At 34.2% G+C, this 19,492-nt stretch overlaps 1 protein-coding gene across 2 annotated transcripts; it reads left to right on the forward strand.

The window, feature by feature from the left end:
* The first annotated feature begins 1,632 nt into the window (after positions 1–1,632).
* On the forward strand, positions 1,633–19,429 carry LOC111788542 (putative callose synthase 8). 2 transcript variants are annotated; one of them, XM_023668891.1, is made up of 41 exons: positions 1,633–2,249; positions 2,688–2,788; positions 3,345–3,466; positions 3,550–3,637; positions 3,787–3,894; positions 3,984–4,103; positions 4,306–4,398; positions 5,019–5,110; positions 5,385–5,511; positions 5,889–6,026; positions 6,102–6,178; positions 6,322–6,502; positions 6,884–7,012; positions 7,102–7,219; positions 7,785–8,113; positions 8,898–8,950; positions 9,040–9,100; positions 9,222–9,303; positions 9,839–9,888; positions 10,176–10,262; positions 10,325–10,453; positions 10,546–10,640; positions 11,150–11,234; positions 11,319–11,479; positions 11,596–11,719; positions 11,808–11,902; positions 11,982–12,129; positions 12,274–12,425; positions 13,734–13,840; positions 13,937–14,059; positions 14,140–14,208; positions 14,329–14,497; positions 14,585–14,687; positions 16,044–16,163; positions 16,231–16,346; positions 16,786–16,869; positions 17,188–17,300; positions 17,372–17,601; positions 17,674–18,522; positions 18,642–18,827; positions 18,909–19,429. In XM_023668891.1, the coding sequence occupies exons 1-41, from the start codon at positions 2,012–2,014 to the stop codon at positions 19,137–19,139; spliced, it is 5,883 nt and encodes a 1,960-aa protein (XP_023524659.1). In that variant the 5' UTR covers positions 1,633–2,011; the 3' UTR covers positions 19,140–19,429. The 2 variants fall into 2 exon arrangements, with proteins under 2 accessions (XP_023524659.1, XP_023524660.1); XM_023668892.1 differs by lacking the exons at positions 1,633–2,249; positions 2,688–2,788; positions 3,345–3,466; ... (2 more) ...; positions 3,984–4,103; positions 4,306–4,398 and having other exon boundaries at positions 5,020–5,110; positions 5,404–5,511.
* Positions 19,430–19,492: the final 63 nt, after the last annotated feature.

Consider the following 19,492-nt stretch of genomic DNA (forward strand, 5'->3'; position numbering starts at 1 on the left):
TATATATATAATTTTACGTTTATTATATATATAAAAAAATAAAAGTAACAAATTTAAAAAACATATATATAGACCGACTATCTGATATTATTATATTTAGTTGTTAAAATAACTATTATTATTTACGTGACATGTTTATTTAATATAATGATTAGCTCATAATTGTGTAGTATATACTTAGCATGGAAGAAAAATACTAAAATATGGAAAGAAAAAGTGGGTAGCTTTTTAAAATAAGGAAATTCAAAATCCAATATTGTCCAATTAAAAGTAATGTTTAAAGTAACGCCCACTAACGGAGTAAAAATTGGTAAAAAGAAAAACCCACGTGCCATGTCATTGACAGCCTGTCCTCTTTTTATTTTATTTTTTTAATTCCGTGTTTTATTAAGATAATGAAAAGCATACTTAACAACACCCCTTTAAATTAACCTATGGTTTTAATTTGTTTAGTGTCACCCATAAAATAGAATATTGTAAGTTTATATTTTAATTTCTGCCATATTTTATTTAATTATTAAGATGTTTTAATTCAGCTAGGTGGCCGATATTATCCATGTATTAAATTAAATAATTGGTCACAAAATAAAATGATATTTTTTTAAATATTTTTACCAAATAAGTATTTTAAGAATTTAGATACAATAAAATTTAAAGATAAAATAAATGTATTAAAAATGGCTGATTATTAGATTTAATCCTACGGACAATAATAGTTAATTTTAAATTTTATTGAAATTATGTAAACTAAAATTAAATATTAAATATTTAAAATCGTTAAAAGAAAATGAAATGAAATATAAAAAAGAGATAGTGATAAGGTTTAATTCATAAATATAATATAGTTATTTTAATGTTCTTGTCTGTCGGTAAAATACCTTTAAAACTTTATATTTTGTTCGATAAATAACTATAAATTTTTAAAAGTTTTCATATTCAATAATATTTAAAAAACAAGTTAATTTTTTTTATTTATTAATTTTTGTGGAAAAGGTTAATATTTTGATTTAAAATACAATTTAACTTTTTAAACGCTTTTAACCTTAAAAAAATATTTTAAAGATAAGTTTTCAAAAGTTTCTCTAAGACACTCAAATTAAAAACACTAAATTTAAATATCAAATATTAACCAATCACAACAAAAGAAAAATATTTTTATTTTTAAAAAAATTCACTCAACCTAAACAAAAAAAATAGTAAAAATAGTTTTCTGTCCAACTTATTTCTAGTTTGAATTAGTTATAGAATATATAATATTTTGTAATTGTGAAGAATATATTAGTTAAGAAATATATCTTAGATATTCGTAATCAGTTAAATTTGAATAGTAGTATATTTTATTTTATTATCAAGATTTAGTTAATTTGTATTTCTCATTCTTAAATTATATTATTTGGAGTAATAATATTTTCATATCTATTCACACTTTTGAGTGGTTGATATTACGTGGTCGGAAAGTTAAAATACAAAAAAAAGAAAAAAAAAGAAAAAAAAAAAGAGAAAAGAGAGTTAAAACTTTTATTTATTACTATTTTTTTACATAAAGAAAAGAAAAAAAATAAAAAAATAAAAACTTTTTATTTATTATTATTATTATTTTTTTTTAAAAAGAACCTCCCCGACCTTGTCGTCTTCCTTCCTCGTTCGCTCCCTGTTTGCATAGTTTAATAGTAACAGAAAAGCCCGCGCAGCGCAGAGGAGCTTCGAACCTCCGTCCATCCTCCTCTCAGAGGCAGTGATGGAAAAGGGAATACAAAGCAAAAGTTGAATTCAATCCCACAAAGAACTCACTCCAAAAGCAAAAGCAAAAAAGTTCAGACCCAACTTTTTTGAATCGTCACAGACACCCAGAAAAAGCACCATCTCCAAAAAGCAGTCCAAGAATTCCAAGTTTCACCTCATTAAGCAAAATGGAAGCCACCACCAAGCAAACGAATGAAATTTTACATATATACTATGTACCCGCTTCAATTTGTACTCTTCCATTGCTTACCCATCTCGCTTCACGGCCATGGCAGGTGAAATTGTGCTCTCTGAGCCCATTATTGAAGCTGAATCAGATCATGCAGCGCCCATCGCGAGTTCGATTGCAAGTACTAGTGGAAGTGGAAGCAATGTTCGTGGGGTTGATTATAATCCTGAACCATTTGAGAGCGAGAGATTGCCCGTTTCTTTGGCTTCTGAAATCCAGAGGTTTCTTCGAGTGGCGAATTCGATTGAAAGAGAGGAGCCTCGTATTGCTTGTCTTTGTAAGTTGTTCGGTCTAACTATTACTATGAGGAATTCTTGTCTTGTGCAAAAAGTTATATTCTGGAAATGTTGGAAATTCGTTTTTTGTATAAGAACACTTGAGAATATTCCTCACCTTTTCGTTTCCCAATTTGTATTTCCTTCACGTTATTCTAAGTTCTTGTTGGGATTCTTTGTTGCAAAAGATTCAGAATGAAGGAATATTCTGATGTTTTCTTTTCCTGTCAACATCTCTAAGCCAGAATTACTAGAACTATAAACGTTTATTGATTCATATGTTGCATTACATGTATGAGTGATACGTTTTAATTAAGAAGTTGAAGTTAATTTGAAATCAGGCATCGTGAATCTATAGTATCCACAAGCAATCTTCACGTTTGACTTACATTATTGCTGGTTGTAGATCGTAATGTTAAAGTGCTCCTTTTCTTCCTTAGGTCGCTTTCATGCATTTGTGATAGCTCATAACCTTGATCGATATTCGAATGGGCGGGGAGTTCGGCAACTTAAAACTGCTCTTCTACAACGACTTGAACAGGTAGCTAGCGACACAAGATTCACATGTATAGACATTTGAGTCCTGTAGGTTGTAACTTGTATAATGTTTGTATCATTACATTTTCCTCTTCTAAAATGTGTGGCTTTAGTTGCACTCTTAACATATTGTTTCCATTTAGCTATTTTCAATTTTTTCCTTGAGATGATTGAAGCTGAAGTAATTTTGCTGTCTTTGATGAGGTTACTTCATATTTTCAATATTCTTGTTGAGATATATTGATGCTGTTATGAATTGTAAACGAAGAACTGGCGAGAAACTGAGCCATTGCCCGCGGAACGCCCTATACTTGGCATTATCTGTTGAGTTTTCTTATGCCAAAGTCTAGCTTAGATCTATGGGGAAGAGAAGTTCATTTCTTTTTAGCTGTATCTTGCATTCTATGTTGTTTCTGTAGATGTATTATACATGGTTATTTATCACTCAATTTCTTTTCCATGGCAGAAGCATGATACCAGGTGGTGAACAGAAGTCTATTTCTTGTTTATGTACAAATACCCCTAAATCTGAACTTATCTTGCTTAGCATTTGCTTGTAGGACGAGGAAGTTACAATTCGGAAACGGAAGGAAAAAAATGATCCTCGTGAACTTAGGCGAGTTTATCATACGTACAAGGATTTCATAATAAAACATGGTGGGGCATTTGATTTTGATAACAGGTAAAGAGGCTTCTATCTCAGGATTATACACGCTTACAAGGTCAAGTTAACATTGCTAATTTGAAGAAATTTTCCTGGACCAGTCATAGAGAGAAGTTGATAAATGCACGAAGAACTGCCTCTGTATTGTATGAAGTCTTGAAGTCCATCAGTACTGCAATGGCTCCTCAGGTGCTACATCTTTTCCTTACATGAAATCTGCACCATTTTGTACTTTCCCCCCCTTTTTCTTCATCCACTCTCACTCTTCGAGTAAAAGCTGAGTGATTTAAAAATTCTTTTTTGTTCATTATGATTCTATTGTGTTTCTCACACTGTAGGCGGTTTCTGAAAGAGATGATACCCATTTGAATGCATTCTATGTACCTTATAACATTCTACCACTTGATCATAGAAGCGTTCAGCAACCCATCATGCAACTACCGGAGGTGTGGCCTTGCTTGAATAAGTTTTATTTAACCCCAGTTAATGAGATAAAGTATGGAAAGTAAGATAACTAATGAACAATTTTTTACAGATTAAAGCAGCAATCGCAGTAATTTCCAATGTTCGTGGCTTGCCTTCAGCCAGTGATTTTCAGAAAAATGGGCCGTTTACAGATTTGTTTGATTTTCTTCAGTGGAGCTTTGGCTTTCAGGTTCAACTCTTAGTCCATTTCCCTCTGTGTGCTTGATGTACATCGCTAGTTTTCTTCGGTATTTTGTATCGTAAAATTTTGCAAACTTAACTTTCGGCCAACAGGAGAAGCAGAAAATTGAAAGTTCTAGTTGTATTACATACTTTGTTTTCAACCACTCATAAAGTTCTCAATAGTTTATCGATTCTTGTTTTTCAATCAGAGAGATAATGTGGCCAACCAGAAGGAGCATTTGATTCTACTCCTTGCTAATATGCAAACTCGACTAAAAAATAAGCAGACATCTGTCTCAAAGGTACTTTTTCACTTTAGTTTTAGGAAACAAGGGGAAAAAATCTATTTATACCCCTAAACTTTGGCGGTTGTATCAATTAAAACCCTAGACTAATAATTGTATCCATTTACACCCTAAACTTTCGCAAGCATATCCATTTACACCCTTCGTTAGGTTTCGTTTGAAAAGCGTTAGTTCACATGTGTGCAAACTTATAATTGTTTGAATTAAACTCCTAAACTTTCACAATTTAATCAATTTCGATCATCTATTTCAAATGCTTGACAATTTTTAAATGGAGGGCCTATATTTTTTAAGAAATCTCCACACATGTGAGAATTGATGCATGAAAAATTTACAAATTGAAGGTCATTCATTTATGAAAGTTCCTGAGTTTAATTGATATAACGGTAAGTTTGCATACATGTGAATTAATGTTTTTCGAACAAAATCTAATGGAGGGGCTAAATTGATACACTTATGAAAGTTTGTTGATACAATTGGTAGTTTAGAGTTTTAATTGATACAACCTCCAAAGTTCATGGGTACAAATTGATTTTTGCCCAAAAATTATTAGGAAGCACTTTGTTCAATCTAGTTTTATCTTTTGATCTCTCTGCTTGTATCTTTTCATGATGAAGTTAGGAGATAACCCAGTGGATGAGTTAATGATAAAGTTCTTCAAGAACTATACACATTGGTGCAAATTTTTGGGGAGGAAAAGCAATATAAGGTAATAAACTAATCGAGTATGCTTCTTTCTCTCACCAGAGAAGTAGTGCCTCCAATCATCAAATTTTCTTGTTTGAAAGTAAAATAATTATTAATTTATGATAATAGATATTGACGTGCAGCAAATATATCCTTTTACCCAGAGTATATCCTCATTTTTTATTGAAGCAATGTTATTTGCCTCATTCTGTAAAACACTTCTATTTTCACATTGTTGTGTTGCTTAGGGTGCTTGAAGTCTTCTATACACTAAAAATTCTTATTTGTCCATGAAGGTTACCTTATGTGAAACAGGAAGGTCAGCAGTATAAACTTCTGTACATTGGGCTTTACCTGCTTATATGGGGCGAGGCTGCAAACTTGAGATTCATGCCAGAATGTCTCTGTTATATTTTTCACCATGTAAGATAAATAACTAATTTCCTCCTGTTTTTTAATCCTCTTGATGAGCGTAGCAGTTTCCAATTTGTGTATCTAATGTTTGCATAACTACTGCTCATGTCTCAAATTCAGTTGTCATTGTTATTCCATTGAAGTTATGATACTGTTTACCTGTTTTTCAATTACATTCTATTCAACTAATCTTATTGAAAGTACTCTGGTCGATGACTACTTGGGCATGTTTTGGTCTTGTTATATGGGTGAATACAGTGTTGTTTAGTCCTGAAATTTAATTTCAAGAAATTGGCAAGAATACTTTTTCAATTAAAAAAAAACTGTTCTTTCATCTATCAACAATGCGAAGAAGTCTTACAATTTTCTGCCCCCTGTTCCTTAAGATGGCATATGAGTTGCATGGCATGTTGACCAGTGCTGTTAGCTTGACAACATGGGAGAAGGTCATGCCAGCGTATGGTGGAGGAACCGAGTCTTTTCTTGTGAATGTAGTTACCCCTATATACAGAGTCATAAAAAAGGTACTTCTTCATTTGCACTCTACGTATATGGAGTGATAATAACTCATAGCAAATTAATACTGTTGAAATTTGAAGGAAGCTGAGAAAAGCAACAATGGGTCAGCCAACTACTCTACATGGAGAAACTATGATGATTTGAATGAGTACTTCTGGTTAGCGATAAATCCAATTATGCTTATGTTAATTTATTTATTTATTTTTATTTATTTATTATTTTTTTTTTTTTTTTGCCTTCAAACCTATCCTCCAAGGAGCTGCTTAACTTGAGACAATTTTGCTTTTCGTATTTCTTCAGGTCACCTGATTGCTTTGAGTTAGGCTGGCCCCTGCGTTTGGACCATGATTTCTTTCACGTAGATGTTTCAAATAAAAAAAAGATAGATGATTCAAGTAAAAAACATGTCAAGTTTCCTTTTTTTAACAATCGAAGGGTGGAAGAAAGAACGACCGAAGAAAATGTAGATACTGAAGCAGTGGTAAGCTATATATTTTGTTGGAATTACTTATAATCCATTGCACATATTTGTAGTTTCAGAATTTACTGGATTCCATTGCTAGCATAGTCTTTAATGAGAGGATAAAAATTGCTTTAGAATCATCTGTTTCATATGTTAAGGGTGGTACTATTCTGGGATTGCTATCAACTGTTAGACTTCTGAGTGGAAATTTGAGATCTAGCCTCTAAATTAGTTGCTGTTACATTTGTTAGCAATCTTTCGCTACCGTTAGATTTCGACTTGGAAGATGACTAACTAGTTATAAGCGTATAGCTTAGATGTGGATTCCTGGAATTAGGGTGGAAGGGACTGTTTGTAAGGACAACATACCCATTCATTTGTACATCGTTTCTTTTGCAGGCTTCTAAAGATGAAGCTCGTGAGCAGAAGAAGTCATTAGGAAAAAGTAATTTTGTTGAGGTTCGTTCATTCTTGCAGATCTTTAGGAGTTTCAAGAGAATGTGGAGCTTCTATATACTGTCCCTACAGGTGGGTTGAAAACCTTTTATTAGTAATTAGTTGATTTTCTGTCTTTCATTGTGGTTCTTCTTTGTTCATGTTTACCTTTTGCATTGCAGGCGATGATCATTATGGCATTTAATGAATTGGATACTCCACTTCAATTATTTGATGCAGTCATATTTGAGGATGTCTCCAGCGTTTTTGTTACATCTTCAGTACTTAAATTGTTGCAAGGTATATATCATTTCTCATCTAATGTTTCTGGTTCGAAGTCACTATGTTCTTCATTATTACAGTTTCCACCGGCAAAGAAATAAAGAAGTGGACCCACGAATTGGTTTCTAAAGGCAGAAGAGTAACTGGAAATGAGAATGGGATTGTTAATCATGGGACTTCCTTCTTTCAGTCACTATTTAATGATGATAAGAGGGACCATTTATAAATTTTAAATAGATGGGAATCTGTTTTAGAGTCACGGGCTTTTCTCAATATAAAAGGCCTCTTGACTTAAAATAAACTTAAAAGACATTCTTGATTATGTTGTTGGTAAATAACTTGGTCTACATGTGTACTCCATGGCCGGTTTTCAGTTTTCAAGAATATGGTAGGTGTTATAAAAAGGATTTAAGGTCCTCTTGTGCCTTGAATTCCTGCAACACTTTCTACCATATCAATGTTAATTTCTCTATATCTCTATAAAAACATACAAGTAAGAGGTCTTATGGAAAAAACTCTTGATTTCATGCATAGAAACTTAGCATTCGTCTGGTGATAAATCTAAATGAGATCTGGCTTGCAGCAATTATTGAGATTACATTTACAAGGAAGGCGAGGAGGACTATGGGGACTTCCCAGAAAAGGAAATATCTAATAAAGCTTGGTGTAGCAGTAATATGGACCATTGTTCTTCCAGTTTGTTATGCATATTACAGGAGTAAATATAAATGTTACACAACAAAGAAAGGGAGTTGGATTGGAGAATTGTGTTTCTCTTCCTACATGGTTGCCGTTGCAATTTACCTCATCAGTAATGCAGTGGATCTGGTTTTATTTCTTGTTCCGGCAGTAGGGAAGTATATTGAGACATCAAATGGCCGTATATGCAGTATTTTGTCCTATTGGACAGAGGTAAGCTCTAAATAGTTGAAATAAATATCTTAGAAAGTTTCTTGATATAAAAGATTCTTTCTATGGTGATACCATCCCGTTTGTGCGATTCATGTCGTTTTGCAGAGATTGGTTAATGACTGATTCTGACTACCACTTTCATTCTGTGTGTGCATGTTTATATATATATATATATATATATATATATATGTATAGATATATCATAACACAATTATAACAATAAGAACAATATCAAATAACTTGGTGTGCAAGTTAGAAATCATCGACCTTTAGGTTTCCATCCACTGGACTAAGTATGATATTTCAGATTTTCCTCATGGTTATCATTCATCTAGATAAGTCTTACGAAGTTTGGAATTGCAGAGGAAATAGCATTTTATGGCTTCCTTATAGGCTGCAATCATCAATCCTCCTGAATAAAATAGCTAATTGTATTACTAAAAGATTGAATTTTGTGATTCATGGGGTAAATGCACTTTTGAATTTTCGTTTTGGAGGGCAGTTTATTCCTTCACTCCAAAAATTGTTTGAAACATTCTCCTTCTTTTTTTTTTGGATGATAAAACCCTAATTATATTTCTTACAAAAACTTTCTGCATTTTTGTTTGATACCGATCCAGACTTGTATTGATAATTTGTAGAAATATTTTATTCTTACATCTTCTGTCATGGTTTCTGTTAAGGTTCATGTTCTGCTGTTTATTTCCTGTGCTTGTTTAATTCAAATTTTTTTGTAGGTTTGTTTGTCCCTTTCAAATGTTTTTTTTTTTTTTTTAATTTTCAGCCTAGATTATATGTTGGTCGTGGAATGCAGGAAAGCCAAGTATCAATGCTGAAGTATATTCTAAACCTTTTCTTTCATTTTAAATTGCTGTATTTTTCTTCTTTACATTTTTTCCTAAGGCGTTTCTCTTTCTTTCATGTAGGTATACTTTATTTTGGGTACTTGTACTATTAAGCAAATTTTCCTTCAGTTACTATTTTGAGGTAAGAACTAAGGAGTACCATGCTTGTAGTGTGCTTTATAGCTTAACGACACATTTCCTTGCATTTTGTAGCTCAACAGAGAATAACTAATTGTTATATTTTGTGCACTGTGGGTATGCAGATTAAACCACTCGTAGAACCAACCAAGAGGATAATGAAAATTGGTGTGAAGAAATATGATTGGCATGAGCTTTTCCCCAAAGGTATTCACGAGTTTTTCTTAGGGTGAAGAGTTGAATTGAAGTGATATTCTTTTCTTGATATCCACTGGGGACATGTTCCATTTGAAGGAGACTGTGGACCTCTTAAACGAGGGTTTTTCCAATAATGGTCTGTCTCTGGTGTTTATGGTATTAGACCATCGGTTAACTATTTCATCAGTATTTTTTACTAGTTTCAACTTCAAGCAATTCGAGAATTGTTTCTTGAGAACGGATTCTTGAAAGATATGATTTTATTACTTAAATTTTTATCGACTTAGTAAACTAAATATTTATAGATTAATTACTCAACTATGTTATGCCAATGCTGATATCTTCACAATATTGTTGATTTTGTCTTGTTGTCATTACTTTAAAATTTGCAACAATAAAGTGGTCTCTTGAAGATGCTCATGGGAGCTCCATGCATGGACTAGCACAAAAGTTGAAATGACTATTATGAGTATCAATGACCTCTATTTTCCCTTTTAGGTTATCCGTTCATTGTTTAACTATCTGCTTAATTATTGTCTTGCAGTTAGGAGTAATGCTGGTGCGATTGTGGCTATTTGGGCTCCTATAATAGTTGTGAGTTTTGCTTAAAATATCTGCATCTGTCTCTCCTATGTGAATCTATTAGCCTTTAGTAGTTTTATTTTTATTTTATAGAACCGAATACTTGCTAATGACAATATAGCGAAAAGTAATTAGGTATTGAGGATTACTGTGTTAGAAATATGTATTAATAAATTAATTTACTTTCACCTATTGATTTAAACTTTTTTTTTTTTTTTTTTTTTACAATCTTGCTATAAGAATGATTTAATGTGTGATTACTAATATCTCTACTCTTCTGTTCTCTGCTTACTGCTTAGGTATATTTTATGGATTCTCAAATATGGTATTCTGTGTTCTGTATGATCTTTGGTGGTCTATATGGAATTTTGCATCATCTCGGCGAGGTAGGCTGTTTCTTGATCCATGATGAAGAAAAATTATGGTGGTCTCATACAATGATTTACAGATTCGAACATTAGGAATGCTGAGAAGCAGATTTCATACCTTGCCTTATGCATTCAATGCTTGCTTTTGCCCACCAATGTTGAGAAGTGATCAAAAGAAAAGAAAAGGTTTCTTCCGCAGTAGGTTTCAGGTCTGGACTCTAAAGCCTTGATATTCCTATGCTAAGCTCAATGGTTTATGTTTCGTACTGTCCTAATTTTACCTTCCAATTGTTTGTCTCAGGCTTCTGAAAACGCACATAAAGGTCTTTCCAAGTTTGTTGTTGTATGGAACCAAATCATCAAGAGTTTTCGACATGAAGACTTAATAAACAACAGGTGATTCTAGTTTACTTATTATTATTTTGGTACTGGTGAATTCTAGCTTGCAAGATTCTCTCTCTCAAATTAAAACTAGTTGGAGTAATTTTTTGTAACCTCTTGCTTTGGTCGAGAATTTTCATTACCTTTTGTATTTTGCATGATCCAATTGAAACTTCATTGTTTCCTACTTTAAAAAAGAGAGGTATACTAGAATGGCCCAAGAAAATCTCTAGAAAAACTTGAAGAAGTTCGATACTAACGGCTGAACAAATTGGTTAGCTCCAAAATCCCATATGCAGAAATCAATACCAAGGATATTGGTGTATAGGATAACTATGGATGTTTAAACAAATTTTGTTAAGACACTCATTGTCATTAAGAGGAAAGAAATATTCAGGAAGGAGCTCCAATTATTGGTGATAGAAAAAAGGAACATTTGGAAAAGCTTTAATACATCAGCACAAAAGAAGCTTTGATGACTTCGGTGGTTTTTTAATATTCACTGAAAGTCTTATTATCTTCAGGGAATTGGATTTGATGACAATGCCAGTGTCATCAGAATTGTTTTCTGGTATAGTTCGCTGGCCTGTTTTTCTCCTAGCAAACAAGGTAATTGATTGATGTTCAATCTTGATGTCTTTGTTTATCTGATGCTTTCTTCATATTATTAACCCTGTTATTCTGTTCCTGTAGTTCACAACAGCTTTGAGCATTGCAAAAGAATTTGTTGGGAAGGATGCAAATCTGATTAAAAAGATCAAAAAAGATGAGTACATGAGTTCTGCTGTAAAAGAGTGCTACGAGTCCTTGAAGTACATTCTCGAAATCCTTATCGTGGGAGATTTGGAGAAGAGGTGGGGAAGAATTTTTCCCCTCTTTATCTTTGTTTTCAAAAAAAGGAAAAGAAATCCTTCATTTTTATAGTTCTGTTATTAATGTGACTTATGGTGTTAACACTTTGATATTCTAGGGTCATATCTTCTCTGATCAATGAAATTGAAGAAAGCATTAATAGATCTAGTCTTCTCGAGGACTTCAAGATGAACGAGCTTCCAGTTCTACATGATAAATGTATCGAGTTACTAGATCTTTTGGTAATTCTACCTCGAAAAACAGATTTAAATGTTATGCAAAACCTTTTAAATTTAAAACCCCTATTGATTTGCATTTAACTGTTTCAAGATTCAAGGGCATAAGACACATCGGGAAAGAGTGATAAGAGTTTTACAAGATATATTTGAGCTTGTAACCAGTGATATGATGACCAATGGCTCCAGGTTCGTTTCCTCATCAACGTTCCTCTTCAGATTCTTTCAAATGTTCAGTTGTCCGATCTTCCATTTTTGCTGAATGCAGATTACTAGATCTGGTCTATGCTACTGAGCAAATAGAGCAGGATTACATTGATTTTTCTAGGCATATTGAACCACAGTTATTTGAATCCTCAACTAGCAAGGAATCTATTCATTTCCCTTTGCCAGATGATGACTCTCTCAAAGAACAGGTGATGTTTATAAATTTTCTTTTGACTGTTCTAAAAGTGGTGCTATAGATTAGTCTGTCACATGAATGAATGCTTTTTTTTTCATTGTTTCCATGGGTCAACTTTCATGTAAATGCTAACTGATACGAAATTTCCTTGTTTCAGATCAAGCGTTTTCACTTGTTGCTTACCGTTAAAGATAGTGCAATGGACATCCCTGTGAACTTGGAGGCTCGAAGGCGCATTTCATTCTTTGCGACGTCAATGTTTATGAATGTGCCCAAAGCCCCTAAAGTAAGCAATATGATGTCATTCAGGTTAGTTTTTTTTTCCTATTTCTCAAGCATTGATAATGTCCATGAAGCACAAGCAGTATTGCTTAAATGAAGTTGTCGTTCATTATACATAATATTTTTCAAGGAAAAAAAAAGTAAAATAATATACGAATTGTTATAAGTTTTTAAAACGTGCGTGTTGCACATGATGTGTTGTTATTCATTTGATCTTATAATAAATGAAATTTAATTTTGAAGAACAAGTTGAGCATTTATTGATGTCCAAGTACAACAAGATTGTTGCAAATCTTTAAAAATTACTAGTAAGAATTGTTTCATTTAGCGAGATTTTTGTTCCTGTTCTATTAATACTCACATGTACTTAATTTTTTAGAATATTAATGCTATAAAGTTACAAGTTGTCATATTAGCCTCATTACCTGTCCAGTCATTCGAACACCACTGCAAAGGTGTTTACTTCAATAAGTGATGGACTGTAACCGTTTCAAAAAGAGTACTTTTTGTCAGAATAGACAATTTCGTGATTCAGTTCCAAAACCTATTAAGGGTACTGAAAACTATCGGAATAAGAGTATTGTCATGTCTATGAAATGCTTTTGATTTAGCTCAGCAGTGTGAGAGTTGGTTTTGGACTTTGTCTAGTGGTCGAGGAATTGGATTAATGGGTGTCATAAAACCACTAACTTCTGCATCTCTGTGAATGTAAGAATGAGAAGCAATAATATCAAGGCTTCAATAGGAATCAAACAAGGTCATCTTTTGTCCTTGTTCTCATGGACTTTGGTCGGTGATACGCTAGCAAGATTAGTGGATAAAGCTATTGTGGGGAGTTTGATGGGGGTTTTGATGTTAGAAAGGATTGTGTCCAGATTTCTAACCTTCAATCTACTGATAACAGCACCTCCTTTTCTTTCCAATATTAGGGGTCTTTAGTTGTTTGAATTTAGATAACCGATATGGTGTTCTCATTGTTTTCTGCGGGGTAGATTCACTCTGATTGCTCTAGTTTTAAAAAATTTATCCCTGTATTAACTTTTGATTTTCATTAACTTCTAATATTCCTTATAACAATATATGTTGATTATTTTTTTGAGGGGAGGGAGGGATGAGATGATTAGATACCTTAGTCTATTGAAAAAAAAGTTTCAAAAATCTAAAGTAGACGATGACGGGATTCTTGATTCGGGATAGTAAAGTCGGTAATTTTACATCTTGGGTTTTCATTATTGGTGGATTATCTTTTAAGGCATGTGCAATTGATTAAAAACAATCTCTTATACAAGAGAGTTGATACTTTATTTGTTTCTCAGAAAATGAACTTTGGTACAGCGTTTTAACTCCATACTTCGCGGAGGATATAAACTTTTCATTGGAAGAGCTTCACTCAAGCCATCAAGAAGTCTCCATCATATTTTACATGCAAAAGATGTTTCCAGGTCACTACCACATATACGATCTGCCTTCTCCTTTTCGGTTTTTTTGTTATGTGTTCCTTGTGATGAGACTATATAAACCTTCTTCCATTTCTTTAGATGAGTGTAAAAACTTTTTGGAGCGACTTGGTTATGAGGATATGGAAAAACTAAAAGACGACGGGAAAGAGGAAGAACTTAGAAATTGGGCGTCTTTTCGGGGACAAACACTGAGTAGAACAGGTAATAAGATATTTACCATTGGATATTGATGAAAAACGTGCAATGTCAATTTTTTATCACTATATTTTCTGTGGTTACAGTTAGAGGAATGATGTACTATAGGGAGGCATTAAAACTTCAAGCTTTTCTTGACATTGCTGAAGATGAAGGTGAGAAACATTGATATTTTAATTATAGTATGAACAATTATTATTTATAGGACTAGCTTTTGAATAGAAAATGTAGTGGCTTCTGATATCGTCTTTATCGTTATTTATTCCTGCGTCCAGATATTCTTGAAGGTTATGATACCATTGGGAGAGGAAATCGTGCGTTATCTGCTCAAATAGAAGCTTTAGCTGATATGAAATTTACGTATGTGTTGTCCTGTCAATCTTTTGGAGCACAAAAAGCTTGCGGTGATCCCCGTGCAAGAGACATTCTTGACTTGATGATAAGGTAACTTTCTTCTCGGAATATAAAAGCTATTACAAACTTTGAAGTACTAGGAATCATGAGTCTCATCTGCCTAAACCTTCCTTCAAGGTATCCATCTCTTCGTGTGGCTTATGTTGAGGAGAAAGAAATGCCAGACAATGACAAAGTCTATTCATCTAAGTTGATTAAAGCTGTTAATGGTTTTGATCAGGTAAGTATCATTTAAATATTGTAAATAAACATATGTTTGAGTAACCCATTTGTTGTTGGATATGACAATATTTGTTCTTCCCTCTTTATGATGGAGATGATAAAAATGACATTTAAACCCGGCTATCATGATGCATAGCTATTGAGTTAAACGATCCTTGAAATACGATAAATGTAGGCTTCCAGAAGGAACTTCTCACTAGTATCATAAGAATTAAATAATAACATTAAGAATGATGGGAAGGACTAAGTCAAACTAACTAGGCAAGATAGCTACAACCTAACTAATTTGTTTCTTTATATCCTAGACTTTTATCATGCAAACTATGACATCACGGAAAAACCACAAAAACACACACGAGTCAACTCTATTGCTACTTGAGACGCTACTTCGAGAAAGAAGAAAAATTGCATTTGGGCAATGCAACATTGAGACACTACTTTTAGTGTTCGAGATGCTAGGGATGAAGATTGGAGTGTGTGTGTGCGTTTCTAGTGTCAAGATGCTGATAGACAACGATGGGACGCTGTCGGAGTTGAGTGCCTAAAACTGCAACATTAAGGAGTGTCGAGTGTGGCATTGTGGGCTATTTCCTTCGTGTTGAGTGTTATCCTTTCGGAATTTGAGCTTCATCTTCATTTCCTCTTGACTCGGTTGCTTGATTTAGGTCAAATAGCTCATTTTTATTCCCGAGTTATCCAAAAGACTTTTATTTTCTTCAAGTTACTCAATTCTTACAACATAGGCAACTACATAAGAGTGACGATACTAGCATGAAAACATACAAATAGCACATTTTAGGTACTATCAATTAGATTCTAGCAAAAGAACATTTTACCCTTTTACCTTTCCCATGTTCTTGGGTACTAATATTGTGAACAATCCGAACTCATGCTAGGAAGTGAAAGAGTTACGGGTAACACACGTGCACAAGGTTCTACTTTCTTTTCTGATTAGAGAACGTTATGCTTGGAAGGATTAGATTAAAAAAAAGAGGCTGACAAAGTCTTATGTGATTGCAAATTTGTGAAAATCTTGTATCCATCATTAGAAAAAAAGTATAATTGAATTATTTATAATCATATAAATCATAAGCATTCATCAAGAGCAAGGATCATAACATCCATATTACCAAATAATCGGAACCATGGTTTTCGGTCTACTTTATGGCAATAGATTCACAATTCATTAACGAACACTACCATGATATGTCTTCTGGCAAATTAATTGGTAGTTTGCTTTCCTACTTATGTTGTAAGCCACTGAATATTTGTAAATGAATTCCATTTCATTTCCATGTAGTTTTTCCAGTCATTATGTTATAAATCTTGTCACATGGTAAATTCCATTTTATAGGAAATTTACAGCATAAAGCTTCCGGGTCCGCCACACCTTGGAGAAGGGAAGCCCGAAAACCAAAATCATGCTATAATTTTCACACGTGGCGAAGCTCTTCAAACAGTTGATATGAACCAGGTAGGCCTTCCTCTTCTAACATGACTAATAGTTCTCATGCTTATTCTTATGGTGTGCGCTTCACCAGGATAATTATTTGGAAGAGGCACTGAAGATGAGAAATCTTCTTCAAGAATTTTTTAATCCCAAAGCACGAAAGCCACCTGCAATTCTGGGTTTGAGAGAGCACATATTTACTGGAAGGTCAGATTTACTGCTTTGATCAATTAATCGTGAATTACTCCTATCACACCAACACAGTCAAACGCATTCGGTTAATGAAATTGGATCTCTATGAGGTGATTACTAAAAATAGACTTGTGTCAATCTGTCATAATTTAAGTGCTGGTCTCAACCATTGACGAGAGACCAGTGTGCAAATTTTCAAATGATTGACCGATCGATCCTACATTGTTATTGAATTCATTATCGTTATTTGAGTATTAGGAACAGTCTAAAGATTTACTTTTTTTACTCTCAATCTATCTGATATTTAATTATTAGAGTTGATTTTGTAATTGTACCATAAACTTGTTTCAACATATCAAAGATGAAAGATTTTTCTATGAAGGAAATCTTTACCATGGTTGCTATAGTTAAAGATCATATATTAATTTGGGTTTTCTTTTAACCTGAACTGCAGTGTTTCTTCCTTAGCATGGTTCATGTCATATCAAGAGACGAGTTTCGTCACAATTGGTCAAAGAATTCTTGCCAATCCTCTCAGGTAATAATGCATTTCTGGGTTCTGTGATTTCCTTGTCCAAGTTTGGGCAATAATTAGGGGTTGATCTTTTAGTAGTGGCCCCTCCCTCCTTCCTCCTGGCAAGAAGATCCAGTTTTGGAATTTGTTCTCTTTCAAACAGAAGCAATTACAACAGTGACACTAATTAGTCATAATTCTATCTTTTCATGCACTAACAGTACACGCTCTTGCTTTGAGTGCCTCGTTTTCCGATGAAGTTCTTCGACACTATTTCATGACTAGTCATCCCTTTTCCTCTTCCTGACTTTCTAAAAACTATTTTTGGAATGCTGTCTCCAGGGTACGATTCCACTACGGACACCCAGATGTGTTCGACAGGGTGTTTCACATTACGAGAGGTGGCATTAGCAAAGCATCAAAAACCATAAACTTGAGCGAAGATGTTTATGCAGGTAAGAATAAGTGGCTTGACTCTATCCATAATGTTGAACATTGCTAACATGCAAATGCTTCTTATGGATAGGATTCAACTCTACATTACGTAGGGGATATATTACATACCATGAGTACATGCAAATCGGCAAAGGCCGTGATGTAGGACTGAACCAGATCTCCAAGTTTGAAGCCAAGATAGCAAATGGAAATAGCGAACAAACTCTAAGCCGGGACATATATCGCCTTGGGCAGCGATTCGATTTCTTCAGGATGCTATCTTGTTATTACACTACAATTGGATACTATTTCAGTAGTCTGGTAACGTATCTCTCTTTATTGCTTATTTCCTTTATTAGTACCATCTCACTGATTAGCCAATTCGCTGCACAGATATCAGTACTTGGAATTTATGTTTTCCTCTACGGACAACTATACCTTGTTCTTAGTGGGTTGGAAAAATCTCTTCTTCTTCAAGCTAGAATGCAGAATGTCCGATCTTTGGAAACAGCTCTTGCTTCACAGTCATTTATACAGCTTGGGCTCCTAACAGGCTTACCAATGGTCATGGAAATTGGACTTGAAAGAGGATTTCTTACAGCCCTCAAAGATTTCGTCCTCATGCAGTTGCAGTTAGCAGTTGTTTTCTTCACATTTTCATTGGGAACAAAAACTCATTACTTCGGCCGCACAATACTTCACGGGGGTGCAAAGTACAGACCTACTGGGCGTAAGGTAGTTGTCTTCTCTGCCAGTTTCACTGAAAACTACAGATTGTATTCGAGAAGTCACTTCGTTAAAGGATTCGAGCTACTGCTTCTGTTGGTTGTCTATGATTTGTTCAGGCGATCTTATCAGAGCAGCATGGCATATATGTTGATCACTTACTCCATCTGGTTCATGTCAATTACTTGGTTATTCGCACCATTTCTGTTCAATCCCTCTGGGTTCAGTTGGGCGAAGATAGTAGATGACTGGAAAGAATGGAATAAGTGGATTAAGCAGCAAGGTGGTATCGGAGTTCAGCAGGACAGAAGTTGGCAGTCTTGGTGGGACGACGAACAAGCCCATCTTCGTCATTCAGGACTTGTTTCGAGGTTGATCGAGGTACTTCTCTCACTAAGGTTCTTCATATATCAGTACGGGCTCGTATATCACCTAGACATCTCCCAGCATAGCAGTAATTTTCTGGTTTATGTGCTTTCTTGGGCTGTGATTGCTGCAATTTTCTTACTAGTCAAGGTTAGTTCTCAAACTTTCTTAAATTTGAAGTTATCTTTGCAGCCTTCATCCTTTTATCTGTTCAATAAAAAGTTGTGCTCTCTTGTGAATGACATTATACACATGGTGTGCAAATGTAGGCAGTAAACCTGGGGAAGCAGCAATTCAGTGCCAACTATCATTTCGTATTCAGATTATTCAAAGCGTTTCTCTTCCTTGGCGTTGTAGCGGTAATTATTTCGCTATCGGTCGTCTGTCATTTATCTCTGAAGGACATGGTCGTCTGCTCTCTAGCCTTCCTTCCAACTGGATGGGGATTGACATTGGTAAGCTTGTCTCCTTCCCTTTCACTCTCACTCTCTCCCTGGTTTGATCTGAGACTGACTGGACTGGCACTCTTGGTTTAGTTTGCACAAACTGTGAGGCCAACAATAGAGCACACTTGGCTGTGGGACTTCACCAGGATTCTTGCCAAATCATATGATTACGGTATGGGCGTCGTTATTTTCGCACCTGTAGCTATGCTGGCATGGCTTCCAAATATATCGGACTTCCAGACTCGTTTCCTCTTCAACGAGGCGTTCAACAGGCACCTGCATATCCAACCAATTATTGCTGGGAAACGGAAGCATAAGTGATGATTTGAGTGAATGAATGAATGTATTTAGTACATATTGTATAGTGTCATACAATGCTGAGAAATCCTCCAAAAATTTATGTATAGGTATTAGTGAATCAGGAGAGGATGGGATATAGGATTACAGAGTTTAGGCGTCAATCTTTGAATCCCATTTGGAAGATTGAATCCCATTTGGATGATCTTCGATTATAGATACTCCTCAAAAACGTCTATGATGTTATCAAATACGAAGAACAGAAAGAATAAGCTTTCGTAAATTCAAAATACAAAGAAATTAGTTCAACTCAACCAAACTATGTTGTATATCATACTATAAATTGATATACTAAAACATTAACTTGCGGGGATAGC

Source organism: Cucurbita pepo, chromosome LG02, assembly GCF_002806865.2.
Source record: "Cucurbita pepo subsp. pepo cultivar mu-cu-16 chromosome LG02, ASM280686v2, whole genome shotgun sequence".
In the NCBI taxonomy this organism is placed as follows: Eukaryota; Viridiplantae; Streptophyta; class Magnoliopsida; order Cucurbitales; family Cucurbitaceae; genus Cucurbita; species Cucurbita pepo.